General features: G+C 51.8%; 2 protein-coding genes across 3 annotated transcripts; one reads left to right on the forward strand and one right to left on the reverse strand.

Annotated features, from left to right (window-relative positions):
* Positions 1 to 1618: 1618 nt before the first annotated feature.
* On the reverse strand, positions 1619 to 3289 carry AIRIM (AFG2 interacting ribosome maturation factor). Of its 2 annotated transcripts, none has more exons than XM_061449844.1 (4): positions 2875 to 3289; positions 2609 to 2788; positions 2379 to 2497; positions 1619 to 2002 (listed from the first exon to the last, which is right to left on the reverse strand). In XM_061449844.1, exons 1-4 carry the CDS (start codon positions 3138 to 3140, stop codon positions 1935 to 1937), a joined length of 633 nt encoding a protein of 210 aa, XP_061305828.1. In that variant the 5' UTR covers positions 3141 to 3289; the 3' UTR covers positions 1619 to 1934. The 2 variants fall into 2 exon arrangements, with proteins under 2 accessions (XP_061305828.1, XP_061305829.1); XM_061449845.1 differs by having other exon boundaries at positions 1619 to 1988; positions 2875 to 3119.
* Positions 3290 to 3296: 7 nt separating this feature from the next.
* On the forward strand, positions 3297 to 7703 carry CDCA8 (cell division cycle associated 8). Its single transcript, XM_061449843.1, has 10 exons — positions 3297 to 3436; positions 3531 to 3659; positions 4338 to 4378; positions 4895 to 4970; positions 5303 to 5442; positions 5894 to 5970; positions 6302 to 6400; positions 6556 to 6682; positions 7156 to 7242; positions 7610 to 7703. The coding sequence occupies exons 1-10, from the start codon at positions 3355 to 3357 to the stop codon at positions 7652 to 7654; spliced, it is 903 nt and encodes a 300-aa protein (XP_061305827.1). The 5' UTR covers positions 3297 to 3354; the 3' UTR covers positions 7655 to 7703.
* Positions 7704 to 24192: the final 16489 nt, after the last annotated feature.

Consider the following 24192-nt stretch of genomic DNA (forward strand, 5'->3'; position numbering starts at 1 on the left):
TGAAGACCTTCCAAAATTGAAATCCATTTGTTCTTTATGCAGCTGTACTGAAGACCGACTGACAGAAGAGAGGGGTGTTGAAGGGCTGTATAGTGTGTGCACATGTAAACATGACTCTGCATCCTTGAACACCACCATTTATTGCTTTATGATGTTGACTCGGCAAGGCCTGAGAAGGATGACACCGCAGGGTTCACCCTGCAGTCATCCTGGAGAAGGAAAAGGCACTGGAAAGACTTTAGAGCAGCTCCAGTGCCTAAAGGGGCTACAAGAAAGCTGGAGAGGGGCTTTGGGCAATAGCCTGTAGGGACAGGCCAAGGGGAATGGCTTTAACCTGCCCGAGGGGAGACTGAGATGAGCTCTTAGGCAGAAGCTCTTCCCTGGGAGGGTGCTGAGGCGCTGGCACAGGGTGCCCAGAGAAGCTGTGGCTGCCCCATCCCTGGCAGTGTTCAAGGCCAGGTTGGACACAGGGGCTTGGAGCAAGCTGTTCCAGTGGAAGGGGTCCCTGCCCGTGGCAGGGGTTGGAGCTGGAAGAGCTTTAAGGTCTCTTCCAACCCAAACCAGGCTGGGATGCTGTGCTCTGTCTCCGTGCTCTTCAAGCCACATTTCATGAACACAAGGCTGTACAGGCACTGTCAGCTGGATTTCAGCCTGGTGGCCTCTCCACCCACCAGCCCTCAGCTGGAGGGCACCTACATAAACCTACTGTGACCTGTGTCATCCAAGGCATATATTGACCCCTTGTTAACATCAGAAGTCAGTGACATCCCTAGGGAAGGTGCAGGGGTTGAACACCAGCAGCAGGCAATGGCTAAGCAAGTTTACCTGTGCTCCTTCATTGACTGGAACTGAAACACGGGATGTGAATCCCTAGAGCTGGGAGTTTACAGCTGGAATCAAAGCCCTGGAAAAGGAAATTAGATGAAACTGCTCACTCTGCTGTGGACAGGAAAATAAATGCCTTACGCTGAACTAGTGCTGTGATGCAACCCAGGGCATCAGCAGCGCGCTGACACCATGAGTCAGTGACAAGTCACGGTGAGACAAAGGCACTCAAGAAGGAGGGGAAGTGCTTTGCATGCAGAAGTGTCTGCAGCGAGACTGCTGTACAGCCATTTGCTAAACAAAGCTGCATTCTTGGCCTATCTGCCAAACCAGTATCTCGAGTGCATCATCTGCTTCATCTTAAGCTGAAGCAGCAAGAGGGGGACTCCATGTTTCACTTCCCGGGGAAGGGGATGGCCAAGTGAGCAGCTCAGAACAGTGGTGTATGGCTCACGTTATTTTCCTTTGCAATTGGAACTGGGTATAAAGCATCATCCCAAGAAGATCTTTTGGCAGGAGGGGGGACACCCAGCCCCAGCGCCGCACAGCCACCGGGGCCCCCAGTGCTGCTCTCTGCAGGTCGAGCAGTGCCCTCAGGTGGTCACATTCCCTGCTCCAAGAGCCACTTCATCGCTAAACCAGGGAGCAGAGCACAGCTCCACCCTGTCCAAGCACCATTCTTTATTTGGCCTTCTCTGAGAACTCGGGTGTCTGTGCACCTCCAGCATTACAAACGTTCAAACTCCTTCCTTGTCAAATCCATGTGCAGGTGGGATGAAAGCAAACACACTGCTGAGAGGCACAAGGTGCAAACTGAGTTTAAGCCCTGATTTAACATCTTATTTATCTGTAAGGGCAGCACCTAAACATCTTTCTTACATGGTATCAGGACATTACATTACACCCATTTATTGGCAGATATCAAGTCCATTTCCACTTGAAAACAGAACAGCCCAACCATCTCCTGCTCAGGCCAAGTCCTCGGCTCATTCAGCCTCCAAAATGCACCAGTGAAGCTTCCTCAGTTCATCCTCCTCCTCTTTGAGGCCATCTTGGAGCACACCAGACTGTCACAGAACCTGGTCCGCATCAGCCCCTCCTGTTCTCTGTCAGGAGCCTGCTGAGCTGCACAGCTCTCGCTGGTTGTCCACAAACAGAGAGATCTTCAGAAGAGTATCTGAGGTGGAAGGAAGAAAACAACCCCGTTAGCTTAATGCACTTTGTATTCTGTACGCACAAAAATCAACCCTGTTTCTAATAGTAATAAAGAAAAGTTTAAGGACAACCAACTTAGCAGACCAAGTGCAATGGCTCTCCAACCCCCTAGTTTTACTTCAAGGAAGGGCATTGCTTCCCGTTGAGCCAGCGTGTGATGGTATTTACGACTGAAGCTGTTCATGGTCACAACACCCAACTGCAAACCAAGCCAGGTCACCCACTGCCACCCAGACCAAGACCAACACACAGCGCAAGGCCTGCGTGGGACCTCCAGTGCGGAGCCATCACCAAGGAGCTCAAGGAAGGCTCCCTTCGGCTGCTGAAAGCGGAACCACCTTGAACAACGTCTCCCTTGTAGCGCTCCAGAATCTTCTCCCAGGACTGCGGGAGGGTCTCCATGTCTGCCAGGCTCTCACAGCTGATGCGGAGGAGGAAAAGCTGGATCTCCAGGTACCTTCACCCCCGGTAAGGACAACAAAGAGGCAGAGGAACCCAACAAGGATGGGAAAGGGACAGAGCCACCCCCCCCCAGCTCTGCCCACGGAGCCCCACCGCTGAAGGATACAGGTGCCGGTAGTGGCGCTCCACGTCCTGCAGCCCCTCCAGCGCGTCGGCCAGCGATGGGCAGCGCGGCCCCCGCCGCAGGACCACGTCCAGGCCCAGCTCCGCCGCCCGCTCCTCGTACAGCCGCAGCACGGCGGCCACAGCGGCCCCCACCGCGTCCCGCACGGCCCGCAGCTCCGCCCTGCGCGGCAAAGCGGGCTGCGCTCAGCCGCAGCCCCGCACTCCCCACCCGGCCCGGCCCGGCCCGGCCCGGCCCCGCCGCCTCACCGCCGGCTGCCGAGCTGCTCCAGCAGGGCCTCGGCCGCTCCGCGCTGCTTCCGCCACAGCCGCTCCGGCAAGTCCGCGAAGGCACCGAGCGGGGAGAGGCCCCACGGCAGCCGCTTTGCCGCCCGCATCTGCGGCGCCAGCCCGGCCAGCGAGCCCAGCGGCGGCGCGCACCCGGCCACGGCCTCCCGCCAGGCCGCGTCCTGCCGGGCCACGGCCGCCGCGCAGGGCCCTAAGGCCGCCGCCATCGCCGACAGCCCCGGCGCCATGGCAACGCGCCGGGCCGGAAGCACCGGTTCGTCATCGCCCCGCGCTGAGCTCTGATTGGGTGCATTTGAACGCGCGGCTGGCGGCAGTGCTCCGCGTCCCGGTCCCGGTCCCGAGCCTGATTCCGATCCCGGTCCTGATCCCGATCCCGATCCCGATCCCGGTCCCGGTCCTGATCCCGATCCCGGTTCCGATCCCGGTCTCGTTCCCGTTCCTATGGCCCCCGCCAGGAAGAACCCCGGCGCGGTCGCTCGCCGCAGGAAGCTGGAGGCATTCCTGAAGGATTTCGACCGTGAGGGTAGGCCGCGGGACCGGGGGTGGTGGTGGGAGCGTGGCCCGGGAGGGGCAGCGGGCCCCGGGGCTGACGCCGTGTGTGTGCCCCCGCCCCGCAGTGGAGAGCCGGCTGGCGCGGCTGGAAGCTAACGGGGAGCGCCTGGTGAAGGAGGCGGAGGACATGTACGACATGCACATCCTGCGGCTGCCCGTGGCCTTCCGCGAGATGAACTGGCTGGAGTTCTTCGGTACGGGGATCCGGGCTGGCGGGGCGCGGTTTGCCTTCGGTACTTGAAACCAACGGCAATAACGGAGCCGCCGGGATCCATTCCGGCCCCTTCACCCCTACCCAGCAAGAGGCCCGCGGGAGCACTGCGCTCATGGGGTCAGTTGGGTTGGAAAAGAGCTTTAAGCTCACCCAGTCCAACCCCTCCCCAGCGCTGCCCACCACTTCCCCACCACTTCCCCACAGGTCTCATCTATAGAATCATAGAATAGGGTTGGAAAGGACCTTAAGATCATCCAGTTCCAACCCCCCTGCTATGGGCAGGGACACCCCACACTAAACCATGTCAGCCAAAGCTCTGTCCAACCTGGCCTTGAACACCGCCAGGGATGGAGCATTCACAGCTTCCCTGGGCAACCCATTCCAGTGCCTCAGCACCCTTACAGGAAAGAACTTCTGCCTTATATCCAGTCTAAAATTATATCCATATATACCAATATGTCTTCTTTATATCTGATCTTCCTTATATCCAATCTATGTGCTTTGTGATTCCAGCACTGCCCAGCTCCCTCGGTGCCCCCAAACTGGTTTTTGCTGGTTTTCTGCACCCTAGTGGTAACTTACTAAGTATATCTGTGTATGCTGTTTGGGGCTATGGCTTTTATATGTCTTGCTTTTCTAATAAATCTTTTCTTTTTAGCTAAAGCAGGATGCAAGAAGCTGTTGGAACTGACAGCAGTGGTAGGTTTCTAGCATAAATCTTTAGCTTTTCTGATACTGTGGCATACCACTGTGGACAGGGAAGGGTTTCTTGAGTCTGTTGGGGTGTTGCTATAGCAGAGGATACACAAATACTTCCCTCAGTGTTGCTGTGAAACCTAACACTCTGCTATATGGAGTATGGGTTTTTTATGCTCCTGCTGCTCCATGTGCGTCTTCCCTTATCTGCTTGATTTCTCTCCCATCCCTGACAGCACGCACACCTTTCAATCAATGAAAGCATTCCTAAGCTGGTTGGGCAGCAGGGTGCACCCTTGTAGCACACTTATGTTCACACCTTCACGCAGGTGAAGCACACTTGTAGCATAAGTGTATTAGTCCTGCATGGCATGCAGATGAGTGTCACTATCACCTCCAGAATAACTGGGGAACATCCCAGTTTAAAGCACAACAGAAAGCACAAAGATATTCTTGCTGCCTGTCAGAACTATATCCTACTGAGAGCCCTAATGGTCTTGTGACTGGTTTTAATTGTAGGCAGACTTGGAAATACCAGAAATAAACAAGTTGGCAGCAGAAGTTCGCCGTACTCCTTTCAAGGTCACCAAACAAGGTGAGTTTGTTCTAAACATTGTGGTGAGTGCCATGAGATGGAGGCATGGCAGGGTTTACAGACTGTGAGTAACAGCCCCGTTCTTACTTATGTTCGTCAATATATTTAAAACCATGCAAACAATCTTAGTTTTCTCCCTGCTATCTGCAGGAGCTCTGCTTAATTCTATTAAAACATTCCAAATAGTGCTCTGTCAACCATCTGGATGACACTGGGATTTAGATTTTGCAAGCAAATTGTTGCTCAAAAAGCTTGTTGTTTGCTATTTACCTCCTCTGCTAACTAATAATTGCAAGTTACTATTTATTTTCAACTTGGGCAACACTTTCTAGGGGGAAAATTGCCACAGCATATTGAAGCTATTCAAGAAGAAGCTGAGTCTCCTTTGCTTCCTCCAACAAAGAAGGCAAAACATGAGAGCCAGTGTCTTCCAGAGTCAGAAGCTAAAAGCATTAATCTAACAACTGGAAAGGTAAATAGCTAGTTTTTGTGATGCCTTTATTCCCAAAGTGTGAATTACTTATGGAGACAACGCTTACGACACTAGAGTTGGGTGGGATACCTTGAACTGTAGAATCCTAGAATCCCAGGTTGGAAGGGACCTCAAGGATAATGTGGTCCAACCTTTCTAGGCAAAGCATGGCTTAGACTTAGATGTCCCAGCACCCTGTCCAGCCAGAACTCAACAGTGTCCAGTGTTGGTGAATCCCCACTTCTGGGGGTCTTTAAAACATCTATCACTTCCTTGAAAGTTGTAGCAATAGGGGAAGGTTACGGAAGCTTCTTCGGTGTTTGTTTGTGGACTCTTGTGCCTGAAAAGGAGCCTGTGGAGCCAAGCAGTTTGTATGGAAGCCTCTGCTGATGTGGACTCAGCTGTCACACGAGAGTGAGGTGACTGATTTGCTGCGTAATGTGTGTTTCAGGCGAAGGCATCCACTAAAAAAGTGCCAGCATCCAGGAGCAGAAGAGCTCCTGCAAGAGAGGAGCGCACAAACAAAAGGTAATAGGGGATATCTTCTGTGCTGGGTTTCAGAAATGGAGAGTAAGTGTAAAGAGCTAACACAACCCTGAAAAGGACTGGCTTAGTAGGCTGGTGGGTGTAGTTGTGCCATCCTATAGGAAAAAATGGGATTTAACAGTGAATGAAAGATGGGCAACTTTCCATTCTGTGGTGAGCAGCTACCCCTAGCTTTGGGGTTTAACTCTGATTAGCGAGAACCTCTGGTTTTCTGTGGTGACAACCTCATTCAAGTCTTTGGTAAGATAACGCTTGCACAGTTGTTAAAAGGATTCTTACAAGCAAATGTTTGGTTTTTTTCCCCCTTTAACAGATCAAGCAAAACCAATTTTATCACTCCAGCTACTGGCAGAATCGTTGATCTCTGTGCTCCGGGAGGTTCCTCCATGATCACACCCAGATTTGATCCCAGGTTTGCCTTCTGATGAATTTCTGTTAATCTCTTATGCTGTCATCTTCTGGCAATGTAATCCTTAGTGGCTCCTTGAACCTGAAATGAAAGACTTTGAGTCAAAGTGCTTTGAGCAACTGCAGTGCCCTTTCTTACCTCTAACTCTTTTGTTTCAGCATCTTCAAGACACCGGGGTTGCGCGCACCTGCAGCACACGAACGTGTTTACACCGTCTCTGCCAATGGCAGCCCCCTTGCTGACATCAATGATATCTTCATCACAGTCCCTGTGGGAGGAGGGGAGGTAAATCACAAACTTGAATCTGCACTTGAATCAGTGCTGAAGAGATAGCTTGCAACTTCTTTTTAGAGGGGTGGGAAGGGGCCTTACTAGTTTCAGTTCATCCACTCTTGTTTGTTTAGTTGTGCCACTGCAGTTTATCAAGGGATGGATAGATTTAACATAAAAAGAACCTTCAAAGACTTTTAAGAAGTGTGAGCTCTTCAAGCTGGTCAAAACAGAATGTAGAATGATGGCTGCTCTGTGTTTAAGTTGCATTTAAAGTAGCTTCTGCTGGCAGTCATGTGTTAATGCACTGCAAGGAAGGTATGAGATGAGCTTCTGGTCAAGCTTAACATAGTCTCTGCCTGTACACAGTCTCCTGGTATGCTTGGGGTTTATTTGCTTTTATTTTCTAATTGAATTTATTTGCTGCTTCTGACTACTGCAGCTTTCTAAGGACAGAAAAGCTAAGATCTGGCTGTTGTTTTCCACAGTGCATTCGTTTAGCAGCAAGTGATGTGACCAAGAATAATCTTCTTCATCTGAATGCAGAGGCCCAAGGATTTATGCAGAAGCTATCAGTAAGTCTATGTATTTTTGTCAGTCGTAGCCTGAAGTCACAAGGCAGTGTTGTCATTCTGGTATTAGTCACTGAACTCCTGAACTATAATAGGAGCTCCTTATTTTTCCCTGCCCTGCCTTGTATTTTGGCTCATATCAGTGGTCAAGAAGCATGAACTGAGAAGGGGAGGAGACAGAGTAGCTTTACATCACATCTAGCTTAATACAAACTGTAAATAAACCATGTGCTTCTTGAAAAAGAACTATTGTCAATGCTCTTGGAAAGCTGAATCAAAACTGAAGGTGTCTTCTCCTTCAAGTAGAAGTTGTAAATGGCTGTGGGATATTGGTGTCTTAGAGCACTGACTCATTTCCCTTTCTTTCTAGGGTCGTCTCGCACAAGCCTGCAGTGCTACAAAAACCCACAGATGAAACTCAGTGGATATTGACATCCCTCTGTAAATACAGAATGTAACCTTTAGGACTGCTACCTTTAGTTCTTGTCCTAATTGTGTCTTCCATTAACTTAGAAAAGGGAGGTTAACTAATTTTTCTACCTGTAGTATGTAATGGGATTAGAATAGATTTCATTCTTGTTTTTCAGGGCCAGGGGGGGCAGGTACTCTGTTCCCTATTTCCTTTAAGGTTTGAGACCAAGATACAGTTATCATGGGCTTGCAGACCAACAGCCTAGGCAGAAAAGCTATTCTGGTATCTCACAGAAGACTTAAGCAGTGGACACAAGTGACTGGGGAAAGAAAGCAATGGTTCAGATTTGAAGCGCTTCCTTCCAGGCATGTCCTTTCTCTGCAGATGAGCTTACAAACTGAGGCAAAAGGCAAATTGCTGGTGCCTGGGGCTAAATGGAAAGATTCTTGTAGTTCATGATGCTGCCATGAATCTCAATGCTTTTATTCTTATAGTAGCCGTTGCATTTTAACTGGCTTTGAGGTTTGTATAAAGAACTTGTGCATTTTATTGTTTTAAAAGAAATAAAGAATTGGAGTTGCTGAAACTCAATAGAATCAGCTGTGCTGTGGCTCAACCAGATTACTGAGGGTAACCTTCGAGCTACTGGAATATCACTAATGTGAGAGAACTTTGCTCTTCCTACACCCCCTTTGAAACCTTTAGGAGAAGCAATGCTCCTGGAACCAAGTATAGACAGGGAAGAGGAAAGCTTGACCTAGTCAAAACATTGTTTTGCCCTTTCTTCTCATCTAAATCGAGTTCGTTCAGTGCATCTCTTTGACAAACAGACATATTGAGTAAATGCTGTTTTAACTTCCTCAGTCATTAATGTGGGGCTTTTCCCCATTGCTTACAGGAAAGAGAAATCTTGCCCTGCTTCAGAGTCATGAAAATTCACTTTTAAATGTAGCCCCTTGGGAACTTGTCATTGGAATTGGATGCATCAATTCTAAGTCCTAACTGCAGGTGGCAATATTGTAAACTACGAATTCTGTTAACCAATGTTCTTACGGAATTAAGATATTACTTATACATACAGCAAAAAAAAAAAATCCTTGAAAAATAAGTGTTTAACACCTGGAAGTTTGGGAGAAGATGAATCTGCAGAACTTGGAGGGTTATGGCTGCATCTCAGTTGGTACTTGTTGGGGTTGTTGGCAAGCTGACTTTGCTCTGTAGAGCATGGAGGTGGCATAGGTCAAGGTTCCTTTTTACCCCATCCGTGGCAGTGTTCAAGGCCAGGTTGGACACAGGGGCTTGGAGCAAGCTGCTCTGGTGGAAGGTGTCCCTGCCTGTGGCAGGGGGTTGGAACTTGATGAGCTTTAAGGTCCCTTCCAAACCATTCTATAATGATTCTGTGATTCCCAGAGGCAGTACTGCCAGCACATGGCATTCCCAGCACAATGCAAACAACAGGGCTGTTAATATTCAAGCTTCCTTTTCCCATTGTCAGACTGAGTTAATTGTATCTGACATGAATTAAAGCTGTCTGGCAGCTAATAGCTAAACAGATTCATCACCTAAATCCATTTTGCATGCTGTCTGCAGCATGTGCTCCTCTGCAACGGGGGTAAGCTGTATTTTAGGTTTATGCAGTTTTATTGCTCGTGTAAATTGTTGCCATCACTTCTGGGCCTTGGCAGTTGCACTTTGTTTAACGTGGAACCTACTTCTCCAGTTCAAGGATTATGGGGGCAATGCAGGGAAGCTGTCTGGTTTTGTGGATTTGGGGGAGGTTTAGTGTTACCTGTATGCTAGCCTGGCTGTAGTCTGAACTGCTCTTTAAACTGAGTGATGGGAAATAAAGAGCAATGGAGAGAAATAACTGCTCTGTCAGGTTGGAAGAGGCTGTGCCCATTGCTGGCTGGAGCAGTTCTGCCTACAGAAAGAGACTGATGTTGGCTTGTGCCACCTGAGATGCTGTGGGCATGGCTTTGGGGACTGACCTAAGCAGAGCCGGTCTTGGGGTGGGCTAGAGGGCACTGAGGTGCCTTCCTGAAATACCATTTCTGCCTATGTTCTTCCCAAGAATTGAACTACCTGACCTTCAAGGGTCTGTGTTTTGTGTTCGTAGATTGAGGCTCTGCAGGAGGAATTAAGGCCCCTGTGTTTTGTGGTTGATTCCAAGAGAAAAAGTGGTTTTCCTGGTTGCCATTTCACCCACGATGCGTTCTGCTCAGGGCTGACAACTGTGGCTTTCTTGTAAGAAGGGTGGTCTGGGGAGTAATGGCCATTGTTTGTTAAAACATTGCTGAGCACTGACTTAAGATCAGAACTCCTCGTCTGAACCAGAGCTCTTCCAATGTAAGTTTCCCTTGGGAAAGAGCAAACTGCGGAAGGAAGAGCTGGTGGTACTTCCAGCAACATAAGACCCAGCAGGAAGTGGGTGGTAGTAGCAGGACAGGGCTTTTATTGTGCTGGATAACTACAGTCTTGCAGGGAAAAATGCATTCCTGCATAGAGCCAGCCCTGAATCTGCTCCTGTTGCAAGCAGATACAGCCATACATTGTGCACTGATCTATGCTCAGGGGTGTCTGTGCCACAGCTTTGCTCTGGGGTGTGAGAAGCCCCCAAAGTTCAGCCCAAATTGAGAATGGGAATGTGCAGCTCTTAATCGAGAGAAAGAATGAGCACAAAAGGTACCCAGCGAGGTACCGTCCCCAGGATGTGCTGACATTGAACTCCCACAAAGGGACTGTGTTAGATAATGATCCTAATAGGTGGCTCTTGCAGGCAATTTGATAGATGTGCACTATCAAGCATTGTCAGAAATAGCTCCGTATACAAAGCAAGCGTTTATCATCGTGGACACCTTGCAGGTGGTCACTGATTCGGTGACATTGGAAGGAAGGACCAGATACCAATTCCCTGCTTGCCGATAGAAGGGATGATAGTTTAGAGCAAATTACAGCTGTCTCTAGGCAATTCTTGCACGCAGTTTTGGATTTGAAGGTGCAGGACAGCACATGCAACTCCTCCAGCGGACCTGTAGAATTCCACCAGAAATCCATGTCTCCTGGGTCAGCTGAAGGCGTAAGAAGGGGGAATATTCCTTAGCATCGCTTGAAGAGGCATTGAGCAGATCAGTTCTCACTTCTCTCCAGGTAAGTGAGTGGGAGAACTGCAAATTCAAAGGTGAAATGTGTATCTGGTGTTTGGGTGAGTTTAGTTGAACAGGCTGCATCTCCAAATGTTCCATTGCAGTGACTGCAGGTAGCTGTAAAGGTACTCTGCACACCCAGAACTCACCCATGGGGACTTGTGAGTCCATTTGAAAACAAGGATAACCCTCAGGGGTGAGGGAAATGACAAGAAAAAGGTATTTTCAAAACCAGACGTTATTTGCTTAATCAATAGGATGAATTGTGCTGAAAAACTGACTCTTCTACATGAGTGTCCTCTCCAAGTGAGTCGGTGAGGGCTCTCTGGGGACCAGTGAGAGCGTCAAGCTCCTAGTGTCTGTGATGCATGATGCTATTCCCTTTGTAAGGGCTCAGCTTTGGGGGGCCTTCCTCAGTGGGGACAGGATGCTCTCTCCACTCCTATCCCAGCCTGTGTTTCCATGTCACCTGATGGCATCTGGGGCATCACAGTGGCTCTGCTCTAACTTCCATCTCCCTTCCAGCAGCTCTCAGCTGAGCAATGTGCAGTTTTTAATGAGGCAAAAAGATAACCTCCATCAGGGAGATGAGTCCATTGGAGCCACACAGTGTTGTGCACAGGTAAGTTGTCTCTGCACTGAAGGACTGCAGGTCATAGAATCATAGAATGAACCAGGTTGGAAAAGATCTTTAAGATCATCAAGTCCAACCGTTACCGCAGGGCTACCAAGGCCACCACTAAACCTTATCACTGAGGGCCTGCTGTAGTGGAAGGTGACCCTGCCCATGGCAGAGGGCTGGGACTGGATGAGCTTTAAGGTCCCTTCAATCCAAGGCTTCTGTCACCCTCCATAAGAGGTGCCCATGAGGCAGGCTGGGTCTTGTGAGGCTTTCACAGCCTCACACCTGAAACTTTAAGCCTTTCAGGAGGCCAAAATAAGTATATCCAATTTATTCATAGATGGTAGCAGGCTTTCTTTCACAGCTGTGCTGCAAATCAGTTTGATGTTGTCCAGTGAATGTCATTTACAGCATGATAATATGAAAGGTGATGTGACTGGACCTCACTGTGGAATTGCAGGCGCTGCTGCTCCGCTGTCACATCAGAGCTGGGGAAAGCATAAACGTCCTCTTAAAATACAGCAATGGGAAGCAGAGCTTACAGGGTGCAGGCTTCAGAGCAATTTCATCCTTGGCTCTGATGAGAGTGGGGAAGAAATCCTCTATTTCCCTCAGAAATTAGTGCCCATAAACCACAGAGCTTTACCCTGCTCCTGCCCAAAGCCTTCGCACACTGAGAAATGGGATTAGACAGAGCCGCTCATTCTAACATTGCACACCAAGACCAGGCCCCCCTCCCTGTCTCTCCAGGGAGAGATTTATTGCCTGCTACAATGTAATTAATCTAATTTCCCTTAATAAGGGTGAGACAGTTAACAGGAAAGTCATGGCTTCAGCTCCTGTTGCTGTCTCTAAGCCTAGCTGTGCCACCAGAGCATGGACAGGACCGTGCCCATGTGCCCAGCACAGCCCCTCACACTGGGGCCAGGTGCTGTCTGTGCCTCCAAAGGAACCAGGAAATATCCCCCTGGAGCCAGAAATCACACTGGAGAATCCCTCTTCCCTCCCATGGATGGATGCCCTTGAGCTCAGGCTTCTGCCTGGGAGCACCAGTGAAGGACATAGCCCTGGAGATGCTCACTGCGATGCTGCAGAAGAGGGTGGAACAGGAGGCATGAAAGGATGCAGGCTCTGCTCCCAGCACCTCTGGAGCAGCAGCTCGTGGTGCTGGAGTGTAATCCCATGCCCTACTGGGGTCTGTCTGCTCTGCTGGTGCTGTGCAGCCCTGCAGCAACTGCCTGAGAGCAGCTTTCAAGGGAAAAAAATCAATAGTTACTGGTTATGGGTCAATCTTCCTCATCAAGCACAAACCCTGCTGAGTTTGCACAGTTCAGGGCTACACACAGCAGGGAAGCCATCGTGTTTCCATACAGCAGTTGAAATGAATCCATTTGCAACCAGACATTTAATGAGATCTTGTCGAGCACCCTCCCTGAGTGATGCTGGGACCTGGCTCAAGCCCCCAAATCAAGGGGCTTGGGGAAGTGACTTGATCCTTAGTGCTGGAGCACAAAGGCAGTGGGAAAGGACAATTTATCCTTGTCATGCATCAAACTCAAAACTAGCACTGGGGGGGTTGAGCATTAATTGCAGCCTCTCCTGGCCAGCTTTGAGCTTGCAGAACCTGGCACTGTAGGACCCTTATCACTGGGAAGAGGCGCTGGATCTAAGGGCAAGCCCATCCCTCAGCACTGCTCATCCAGGGAGCAGGAGCACTCCACAGAGCAGAGACCTGTGGGTCCTGCAGGTGAGCAGGCACCATGAGCTGGGTTCTGTCCTTCTGCTTGTCCCTGCTTGCACCACCGGAGCCCAGCACATCACTTGCACCCACCGTCCTGTTGATACCCTGGTGCTCAGGGCTGGCTCCCAGCGAGCAGTGACAGCAGAGCCTGTCTGCTCCTCTGTGCATTCACCGTTACAGCAATAAAACCCAACCCCTTGGTCTCCTTTAAGAAGCACATCTGCTCTTCTCTCTTCCCAAACCTTCCCTTCTGCAAAGGGCCTCAGTTCACCTTCATGAAGAGCACTAATTACAGAGTAATGTGGAGTGATGAGCATCTGCAAATGATACCTTCTGTGAGCAGCAAGTGGATTTTCTCCCATTGCTGCAGCATGCATTAGTGATGGAGGTGGATCTCGCTCAGCTCAGGCGGTGCAAGTGAGGAGGAAAGAGCTGCCCTGGGCCACCCTGTTTGTGCTTCTCCCCACTTGGGCTCATCCACACAAACAGCAAAGGCTGGATCCAGATCAATCCAGGTTCCTCACCTGGTGCCAGGATGGAGGGGACAGTGAGAAATGGCAGCTTGAGGATCTGTCTCCCTGCCTGCTGTGTGCTGCAGTGGGAGAGGAGTATGAGGAGGGCTCTGATCTACCACCGAGGGTGACCCGGGAGCCTGGGAAGCTGCATCCTGATGGCATTTGATTGATGGGATGTCAGGAGTTGTTGTTCTTCAGTGTCAGTCAGCCTGCCTCTGCTGACTGCAAATGAGGGCACAAGGAACTGGCCAGTAACCAGCGCCGGATGGGAAGTGCAAATCCAGTCTGGAGCGTGCCTGCTCACAAAGGCTCCTGCTTTCCCTTTCTGTTGCTCAATTACTGCACACAAAGAGGAGACACCGGAGATGCAGCTCCACAGGACCCTGCTGGACAGGGGAACCGCTTGCCAAGGGCTGCCAGCTCGAAGCAGCTCTTGCAGGTAAAGCACAGAGATGCTGTGGGTTCGTTCATCCATGAATGCCAGGATAGTTCAGACAGAAGCACCCAAATAGCTCCCACTTGAATGCTTCATCACTGGATGCCTGAGTCCCCTGGGGAGCATCCAAGGTGCTGTCTGCAGGTAGCCCTTGGAAGGATGCAGCACAAGACAAGTCAGCATCACTTGCTCCCTATAACCAAGAGGCCATGTGAGAGAGAACCAGCTCCCCTTTCCCTCTGGGCCAGGGATAACCCCTGGCAAATAACCCCTCTGATGGGCTTTTATCCTCGCTGCCAATGAATTACAGGTTCATTCTCTCGTCCAACACCCAGCTCACCTCGAAACAAGGAGGCCCAATGGCAAAGGGAGGAGGAGGGAGCTTCGGAGACCGAGTTTGATGCTAACAGCCTGAGTTAATTGCCGATTGTTGGGAGCGGGATCGTGGGAGCCTATGGCTCACTCCACATAATAACATCTCCCTCCTCAGACACCGTCTCCATCTGGCACTTGCCATCTGCTCCCCACAGCACTCCCAGCCTTAGCTAAGCTTTGCTGTAGGAAGCTTCTCCGTGCAGAGAGCTGGAGCCCCACTTGCAGGCAGCACAACACAAGTGGGTTTGGAGGCTGGGCACTCCCAGTGGTCCCTCATACCCCCAGCACCTCTGCCCTGTACACCAGGGCCATTGCCAGAATGAGGTGGGGATCATCATTGACTGACCCAGGCAGGGGCTTGCAGGCTGTAAGGAAGGTCCCTGTTCAGCTTTTCCCCTCTATCTCCATCTGCTAAAGACCTGCCACTACATTCCTTTTCTTGTCTAACCCTAACTGCATTCAGACCACCTCTGCTCTTTGCAGCCATTAATGTCCCTAAGAACACTTTGCTTTCGATGAGAAGCACAAATGCTGCTTTCAATACAGAGCCACCTCGCTGCTTTTCCTGCTTCCCAAGCTCTCCTCGAGCTCACAATATCCCCAACCTCTTTGGAGGCTGACATTATTTGCTACAGCCGTAATTGCCTTTTGGCTCCCAAGATTACTGATGAGCCTTTCTCTGTGGGTATTCCACGGCACTGCCTTTCTGGCCACATGTGTGGGACCAGCAGCATCGCAGGGTATTTCCTTTCCTGATGGAGCGGGTCTAATTGATTCCAGGCTCATTCCTGCCTGCAAGACTGGCTGCCCACGGTGTAAATGGAGAAGATGGGGGCCCTGCTCCTCATCCCACCTCTCCCACTCAGGGATGGAACCCTGGCACCACCGTGCCCCAAGCAACAGGGACTTGGCCCCATCCCTGCGATACTTTAAATGCAGTGAAAGGGAATCAGTCACATTAAAAGGGAGTCGTAAAGCAGCTTTGGAGGCCGTGCAGAGCTGCTCCATGTGTTTGTTCAGAGCTGAGCCATCTCACAGCGCCCATAAACCCCCCGGCACGCGGGCTGAGCAGCGTAAATCTTGCCCTCGCTCCTCTCTGCTCACTGGCTGATGGCAGCGCGCAATGAGGCAGCCGGCATGGCACCGGGGCACCGTGTCCTTGCTCTTGCAGAGCCAGCCCAAAGAGATGGAGGTTTTGCAGCGTAGGCAATTGCACGCTCCCAGGACACGGCAGATGCTGCAGCGTCACCACCTCTGCAGCGCTCTTCGGGATGCGCTTGCTGAGCATCTCAGGCTTCAGTGAGTTTTCCTCTTTGTGCCCCGTCTCCAGGTCGTGTCGCTTCCTCTTCTTGCCCTCGGCTCTGGCCCTAAGCAGGCATCGTGGCTCCTCACCTGCCCTGCGACCGAGGGCCTGCTTCACAGGGAGGTTTCTTGCAAAACTGGGATTCACATGGAATCAAGGAATGGTTTGGGTTGAAGGGACCTTAAAGCTCCTCCAGCTCCAACCCCTGCCACGGGCAGGGACACCTTCCACTGGAGCAGCTTGCTCCAAGCCCCTGTGTCCAACCTGGCCTTGAACACTGCCAGGGATGGGGCAGCCACAGCTTCTCTGGGCACCCTGTGCCAGCGCCTCAGCACCCTCACAGGGAAGAGCTTCTGCCTAAGAGCTCATCTCAGCCTCCCCTGGGGCAGGTTAAAGCCGTTCCCCTTGGCCTGTCTCCAGATTCCCTTGTGAAGAGCCACAGCAGCTGTTCTAGAGGAGCCACTGCTGCAATATTCCAGTGGGATTTGGGGTCCCCAGCCAAGCTGAGGGCACAGAGAGGCAGCACCAGTCCTGTGTGGGGCTGTCTCCACCACTCGGGTCCAGCCTCATGAGGGCTCACATCCCACAGTGAGCAGAGAAAAGGATCCTGCCCAGGAAAAGGACACTTTTACCTCTGCTTTTCCTCCTGTCACTTCCATGAGGTTTCCAGACCAAGCCCTCTCCATGTGTGGGGGACAGGTACCCATAGCACTCCGAGTGTTCCATCCCATCCCATGGGAATGGGACCGGAGCCGTTCACAGGGACCCAGCTGACACATCACTGTTGTTGTGGGGTGCACGCGCAGGCAGTAATGGAGCTGCAATGAATTCAGTGCTGTTAGAATCAAAGCATGGACACTGCAGTGAATGTGCATGTGCTGTGGGGATTAGGGCACGGGTGTGATGAACGCTGCCTATCGGCCGTGATGAAAAGCCCATCAGCCCAATACATATTTTCCAGAACCTACTTAACGCTGAAAGAGATGATTAAAAATGAGGAGGGGAAATTGGCTGGGATATATTTAGAGTCCCCTTGCTAGGTAAGATGAATTCCAGGAGTCAAAATACCGCCCGTGGGGCGAGAAGGATGGATGCAGGGATTGCGGCAGCTCGTGATAAGAAGACAGGGCTGAGACAATCCTTCTGCTGGAGGAAGGAGAGCCCTTGGCTGGGTACCTGGGTGTTAAACTGATCCTGGAGCTGTCACCCTTGATGGGGGATCAGAGAACAGGGCTGAGCACGGAACAGGGCTGAGCACGGAACAGGGCTGAGCACGGAACAGGGCTGAGCGTGGAACAGGGCTGAGCACGGAACAGGGCTGAGCAGGAACAGGGCTGAGCAGGGAACAGGGCTGAGCATGGAACAGGGCTGAGCACGGAACAGGGCTGAGCACGGAACAGGGATGAGCAGGGAACAGGGCTGAGCGTGGAACAGGGCTGAGCACGGAACAGGGCTGAGCACGGAACAGGGATGAGCAGGGAACAGGGCTGAGCACGGAACAGGGCTGAGCAGGGAACAGGGCTGAGCGTGGAACAGGGCTGAGCGTGGAACAGGGCTGAGCAGGGAACAGGGCTGAGCACGGAACAGGGCTGAGCAGGGAACAGGGCTGAGCACGGAACAGGGCTGAGCACGGAACAGGGCTGAGCACTGAACAGGGCTGAGTGTGGAACAGGGCTGAGCAGGAACAGGGCTGAGCGTGGAACAGGGCTGAGCACGGAACAGGGCTGAGCAGGGAACAGGGCTGAGCACGGAACAGGGCTGAGCGTGGAACAGGGCTGAGCACGGAACAGGGCTGAGCGTGGAACAGGGCTGAGCACGGAACAGGGCTGAGCACGGAACAGGGCTGAGCATGGAACAGGGCTGAGCACGGAACAGGCCTCCTGCCCCAGGGTCCCTTCAGTCCCTTCCTTCCTCAGTTCATTCCTTAAGGCTGTGGCTGTTTTGCCGCTGTGCAGTGGGGCCAGGAGCTTCTGCAAGTGCTGGGAAAGGATCCCAGGACTCCCAAGGTCTAAGAATGGGCTTTGCTTGGAGCTGCCAAGGAAAGAAACCCCCGGAGCTGGCGGTGATGGATGGGCTCTGGTGCTGTGTCCTGGCCCTTTCGTTCTGCATCCCTCCGTGTTTCACTCTCTTGCCCTCAGAGGCCAAGCGCACACGTGCACCTACCCCGAGCCCCACGAGCCGGATCCTGCCCGTGCTCCGGACAGCTGGAAATCTGCGGTTTGATCTTGACTGCTCCCCGCGTCTTCCATTTAATCTCTCTGTGCTGCTGGCGATGACAAGATCATTAGAAACCCAGCTCCTGTTGCAGAGCCCTTCCTCCCGAGCAGTGCGCAACCACGCGCGTGATGCCTGCGAGACAAGAGCCTTAATTGTGTTCTGCCAGCATCCAGGGGCAGGTCGGATTTGAAGGCAGGCGGGAGCGGGGTGGGAACTGCACCTCCATTACTCATCCAGCCTGAATGAGGTTTCAGTTTTATTACATCCCGAAATAGCTGGTGCCTGGGAGGTGCTGATGGAAGCCATTTGAAAACATGACAACATCCTCAGGACAATAGGTGTCTAATCTAATGAAGCCAGAATGCATTAGCGGAGAGCGGAGGAAACGCAATTAAAGCATTCCTGAGGACAGATGTCGACCTGCACCGGGGACACCGAGATGAAGACATCGGCAGAGCTCTAATGGAAATAAATGATGTGCTTGAAACATCCCTCAGATCAATAAGGGAGCCTGAGACACCGCTGCTCCCCCCCACAGACCTCCACCTCCCCTGCACCGTGTCCGTGCTCCCAGGAGGGTGGTGGGAGGACAAACCCCTATCCCGAGGTTGGGAAACAGCCACTGCCCTCAGCCTGTTGCTAGAGCAGGTCCCCTTCCCTCCTCGCCGAGGTCTGGAGGTTCCTGTCTCTAAAGAAGCACTTAAAGCACCTCAGGCTGCTGAATTTTAATCAGCTCTCCCCTGCTTTAAAGACTAAATCAGAGGAGCACACGGGGCAAGTGAGACGTTGATGCATGGCAGCCGAGTTTCAGAGGTTTCACCATCAATAACCATGGCTCCTCGCTGTGTCTTGTGTTTCAGGTCCTCAGACTCTCTCCTTCACACATCTCCTTTTATTCCCAGCTCCTTGCTGACACGGGAAGTCTGACGAAGTTCTGATCGCAGCCCATGCATCTCGGTATCTTTTCCCCTCTCTTGATGCTGGTTCCAACGGGAGCGCAGAGACTCCAGCCCTGCATCAGGGCACCCTCCTCCCTGCACAAGCAGCGGGTGCCAGGCCCATTCCCTCTCCTGCCCGATGGTTTTCCCATGGAGCACCAGGTGGGAATGGCTGAGCCTCCCTGTGCTCATCCGCAGTCAAGGCTGTGGAAACCAGAGCTGTAAGGTGGGGAAATGCCCCTTCCCAGTGCAGGGTGCACGCAGGGAACGGCTCAAAGCTTCACCCCAATGTACTTCCTATAAATCCTGCTTCACTTCATGGAAGTGAATTCTATAGGGGGGGAAGCGCACACTGAAGCCAGGTCATGGGGAGCTTCTCATCCACCGACATCCCCAAGTCCTCCTTCTCAGGGCTGCTCTCAACCCGGTCTCCATCAGCCTCTATTATCCACCCAGGTGAGCTGCACCCCCTGTCCACAAGCATAGAAGTGGTTTGTGCTTCACTTTCGCTCTCTGAAGCTCTTCTATATTGGAGCTCCCTTTAGGATGTGGGTTTTCTGTTGTACCACGCACACATATTTAGTCTTTAGACTCTTACTGGTGTTATAAATAGCGCTGAAACCCACTCGCTTTTGTAAATTGCTGCCAAAAGCAACTCACCTCAAATCATGATTCTTTGGCAAGAATTGAAGTTGACAGTGACAAGTTTATTCCTGGAAGAAAGCTGTATTTGTGGAAGCTGGATTCATTATTGCCACATCACATTTGGATGCAGTGCGATGCGATACCTGACACGCTGCCTTTCCCCACCAGTGGAAGCAGTGATTTATACATTGCTTTGCTCTGTGCTGTGAGACGGCTCCTCAGAGCCACCCTGCTCTTACCAGGCAAGACAATATCCTGTTAACAACAATTTTAACTCGGGGAAACTCTTCTCCTTTTGTGGCAAGTGTTACAGTCATAACAGAGCTTCCTTATGAAAGTGGAAAGCAGAACCTGCCCCAGCTGCAGGTACCGTAGACCCTACTATGCACTTAATCACGATTAGGGAATCAAAGGTGTTGCAGAGCTGACTGCAAACAGCAGCAACACAACCAGATGCCCCACTAACACAAGCACTTTGGTTGCCAGTGCTTTAGATGGAAAGGACTTGGGCACATCTCTGAGACAACCTCATACACACACACATGTACGCAGGCAGCATGAGGATAAAATAGCTCCCTTGGGATTCCCGGTGATGAACCGGTGGAGGGGGAATGATGCTGTTGCTGTTCCACACAGGAACCACTGTAATGAACTGTCCTGGGTTCAGCTATAGCAGTCATTTTTATTCCTTCTTAGTAGCTGGTGCAGTGCTGTGGGTTTGACTTTAGTCTGGGAACAACACTGATAACACACTGATGGTTTTAGTCGGTGCTCAGTGATGTTTGAGGGTGAATATTTCATTACCCATTGGTAAAGTGAGATTTAAAGAACATCCAGGCCTGGTGCGGCTGCATCTCTAAGGGATGCGTTTGCTCAGCTGATGCCAATCACGAGCACATCATGGGCTTTTCCCTCCTCTAATGGAAGTTCCATTAGGTGCAACAGGCACCTCTGCATCATTGCCCTTTCGCAGCTCAGGGTATCCACAGGACCCTCAGGGGGCTGGCACTGGAGTGCTCATCACTCAGCTCCAACACAGAGCACTGAGCACACCTCCTGAGAGGTGCCAAGGCCACATAAACCAGGATGTGCCACAAATCCCAGCACTTGCCCCCATACAGCACCCCCTACCCTGGGTAACCTTAGCTGCCTTTGCACTGCCTTTGCTCCATTGCCTGCTGACAACAGACCCATCTGCCCTGCAGCAAGGGATGCCTGGAAGGAGCCATTTGATTACACAATTATGTATGTCTTTGGCCTTTTTATCTTGCCAAGTCTGACGAGCGCCTTCAGCATCAGACAAAGGGAAGCTGTTATCTCCCTGCACAGCGGCTGCCTGCCTGGGCAGCGGCCACATCCGAAAGGGCACAAACAAAAGCAGAGGAACAGGATTGAGGCAGCAGATCAGGATCAGTCCCTAAGAGACATCACAAGAGCTGGCAGGATGCAGGCAGGCACAGGGACACCCGGCTCTGCTGGGGTGACACGGGCAGCTGTGGGATCTGCTTCCAGCCATGGTGCAGCCTCTGTATTTCCCAGTGGATGCGTTTGGATGCCTTGTCCCTTGCTCTGCAGCATGCTGGGTCTCTGCAGGGCAGCTCTGCTGCTGCACGGCTGTGTCTGCAGGATGGCAGCACATTCATGCACCAAGCTGGGTAGCGCATGGCACTGACCAGCCCAACGGGGAGACTGGGAGGGGACCCATCCTTCCCAGCAAAGTCCTGCTGGGAGGCTGGTGCTGGGCAGGGGCAGGAGGAGCTGCGTGGTTCTGGCCATGCCCCAGCCTGTGCAGTGCTCTTCTCATGCACCAAGATGCTGGGAGATTAACACAAGGAGGAAAGATGCATCCGTCCCGGTGACACTTGAGCTGATCGCAGGTGATGATGATAGATGGCTCCAGCTCTTCCTGATAATTAGCAATTGTTCATATTTAAACGCTGCTCTTCCTCCAGAGCCAGGCTCTTTTTAGCATTCCCCGAGCATCCTCTCCTCCTGCCTGGCTCCATCCTGCCCGGGGATGATGGGGGACAAGTGCCAGCGAGGCCGGGCTGCTCTGACCCCACCACATCGCTGTCACAGGAGCAGTGGCTTGCCCTGTCCTCATCAGCCATCACAGCGGATGAGACCAAGCAGCACCTCTGCAGTAAATGCCCAAAAGAGGAAGGGGGAAGGTGATGGATCTCATATCCGAGGCCGCTAAGTGGGAGCGAGGGGCGAGAGGAGGAGACCTGGTTCTTCCTTTGCTCTCCCTGAGACATGGACCTGCCATAGGGATTGGCCAGATGTGGTCCCAGCTGCCTGCATGAGCACCATGCAATAAATGGTCTACGTAAAACACCCTCCATATGAGGCAGCACCTGAGCCCTTCCATGACTGATGCCTGCTGCATCCTGTGTTTTACTGCTTCTTGGTTCCTCCTTTGGTACCAGAGAGCAACACCCTGCCCTACAGTGTGCTCTCCATCAGCCCAGGGATGCAGGGCTGGTGGTGGGAAGCTCTCCAGGGGCAGGAGCTGGCACCAGCACCTCTGAGCCGTGGGCTGGCCATGCACAGGGTGATAACCACGCTGTTTGCTATGATTTCCCAGACATTTTCCAGAGCTAGATTTGTTCTTCAAAGGCACCGCATGTGTCAGAAGCTGGGAAGTCCATTGCTGGGTACAGAAGACACGTGCACAGTTCCAGACCAAGCTGTAATGTTCATCAAATCCCAGCCTGGTTTGTATTGAAGGGTCCTTAAAGCTCCTCCAGCTCCAACCCCTGCCACGGGCAGGGCCACCTTCCACTGGAGCAGCTTGCTCCAAGCCCCTGTGTCCAACCTGGCCTTGGCCACTTCAGATCAGGGAAGTAGAATTCCATGCAGAGAAGTTCTCCCTGGTCCATCCTGCAGGACATATCCTGTTCCACGGCACCAGCAGCTTCAAGGTCAGCCTGTGCAATGCATCACCACAACAGGGCGGTGGTGATGCCATCACTCCTGCCTGCCCACCAGCCCTCAAGACAGGCGATGTCTGCAGCTGGAGACCCCCATGTCCTCCACTACAACCTATGCTGGGCGTCCCCAGCACCCCCCATTACAGCCACGAAAGGAGGTGTCCCACCGCCCCCAGGAAGGTCAGAGAAGGGAGGTGAAACCATCACCCACGAGCACAGATAAATCAGGGCACAGAATCCATCTGCTTGGCTGCGAGTCGCAATCCACTATTCATAACCCTGCTTCAGAGCTCTCATTATTTCTTCCTAGTGCCAATAGAGCCCTGGCCAGGCTCCTAGTGCAAGCTGGCTGAATTAATTGATCGACAGAAGGCAAATAGGCTGCACCCATTTTAAGCACCCATTCAGTTCCCTTTCCCCAGCAGCTGTCACTGTTGTCAGCCTCCCAAACCGAGACCTTTGTACCTGTACTTTGGCGTCAAGCACCCGGAGGAAAAGAGAAGAACTGTGAAGTCCTGGGCGTTGCATTGAACTGTTGCTCAGTATTGCTTGTGCACTGTTTGCATTTCACATGCTGGCCATACCCTGCTTCCATTTACTCAGGCAATCAGTGGCATGCCTCGAGCACAGGACCTCTGCGGTGTTTTCCCTCTGCTCAGCAGCATCCCTGCGCTAAACACTGCAACACGTCTGTTAGAGTGACAACTGCGCTGGTATTGACAGCTCCATGCTGGGAGCACTTCCAAGGTTATCTGGTCCTCCGGGTGATGGCAGGGATTCCTGCCTGTGCCAAAAGCATCAGGCCAACCAATGGACCTTTATGTCCACAAAACACACATGCTGTACTAGTTAAACAATGGTTTCCCCCCCCAACAAAGTGTTAACAGCAAGAAGCCACCATCCTGAGCTCCACCTCCACAGCAGGAGCAGTCAGTTCCCATCTTAGCACATGGGCTAGACAATGAAACAGTGCATCCTTTCACACCTTGCTGCTCCTAAAACTGTTCCTTACCTGACCCTTACCCCCTTGTTACAGTGGAACTTTGCATCAGAACACCTGAAAGGACCCACACAGACAAGCCGGGGCAGAATGAGTGGTTGGCTTTACTTAGGTATTTGGATATTTCGTTATTGCAAACTTCAACCATAGTTCAATAAATACAAAATTAACAAAAATTGTCTATAGATCTTTATCACCATTTATTATTATTACTATTATTATTACTCAAAACCAACTGTGATTCCCTGGAGATGTCTGACTATAGCTCAAACATGAAATGCACACAGTGTCCCTTATGATATTATATTACATTTGTTTCAAGCTTAGAAAAATAGATATTGCCTTCTCAAGTATGTATTTACAGTATATAACACGTGCTTAATGAATATCAAAAAGCATCTGGAGATGAACCAACTTGATTCCAGTTTTGCTTTCATGCAAGGGGGGTGTTGCAGGGTTCCGGTGATGCTCCAAGCCCCTATGTCCAAACTGGCCTTGAACACTGCCAGGGATGGGGCAGCCACAGCTTCTCTGGGCACCCTGTGCCAGCGCCTCAGCACCCTCACAGGGAAGAGCTTCTGCCTAAGAGCTCAGCTCAGTCTCCCCTTGGGCAGGTTAAAGCCATTCCCCTTGCCCATGTCACTGCCCCTCCAAAAGCCCCCAGCTTTTTGGC

This window comes from Pezoporus flaviventris, unplaced genomic scaffold (genome assembly GCF_033815535.1).
Source record: "Pezoporus flaviventris isolate CSIRO_AGI_PZ_B2104156 unplaced genomic scaffold, CSIRO_AGI_Pfla_v1 ptg000008l, whole genome shotgun sequence".
NCBI classification, from domain to species: domain Eukaryota; kingdom Metazoa; phylum Chordata; class Aves; order Psittaciformes; family Psittacidae; genus Pezoporus; species Pezoporus flaviventris.

Bases quoted from the DNA above. Each gene is read 5' to 3' on its own strand.
- AIRIM (XM_061449844.1), bottom strand. From the start codon at position 3,140: ATGGCGCCGGGGCTGTCGGCGATGGCGGCGGCCTTAGGGCCCTGCGCG. The intron at 2,498-2,608 runs GTATCCTTCAGC...CCGGGGGTGAAG, and splicing joins GAGCGCCACTACCGGCACCT to GTACCTGGAGATCCAGCTTT. The intron at 2,003-2,378 runs GTGGTTCCGCTT...CTTCCACCTCAG, and splicing joins CAAGGGAGACGTTGTTCAAG to ATACTCTTCTGAAGATCTCT.
- CDCA8 (XM_061449843.1), top strand. From the start codon at position 3,355: ATGGCCCCCGCCAGGAAGAACCCCGGCGCGGTCGCTCGCCGCAGGAAG. The intron at 3,660-4,337 runs GTACGGGGATCC...TTTTCTTTTTAG, and splicing joins GAACTGGCTGGAGTTCTTCG to CTAAAGCAGGATGCAAGAAG. The intron at 5,971-6,301 runs GTAATAGGGGAT...CCCCTTTAACAG, and splicing joins GAGGAGCGCACAAACAAAAG to ATCAAGCAAAACCAATTTTA.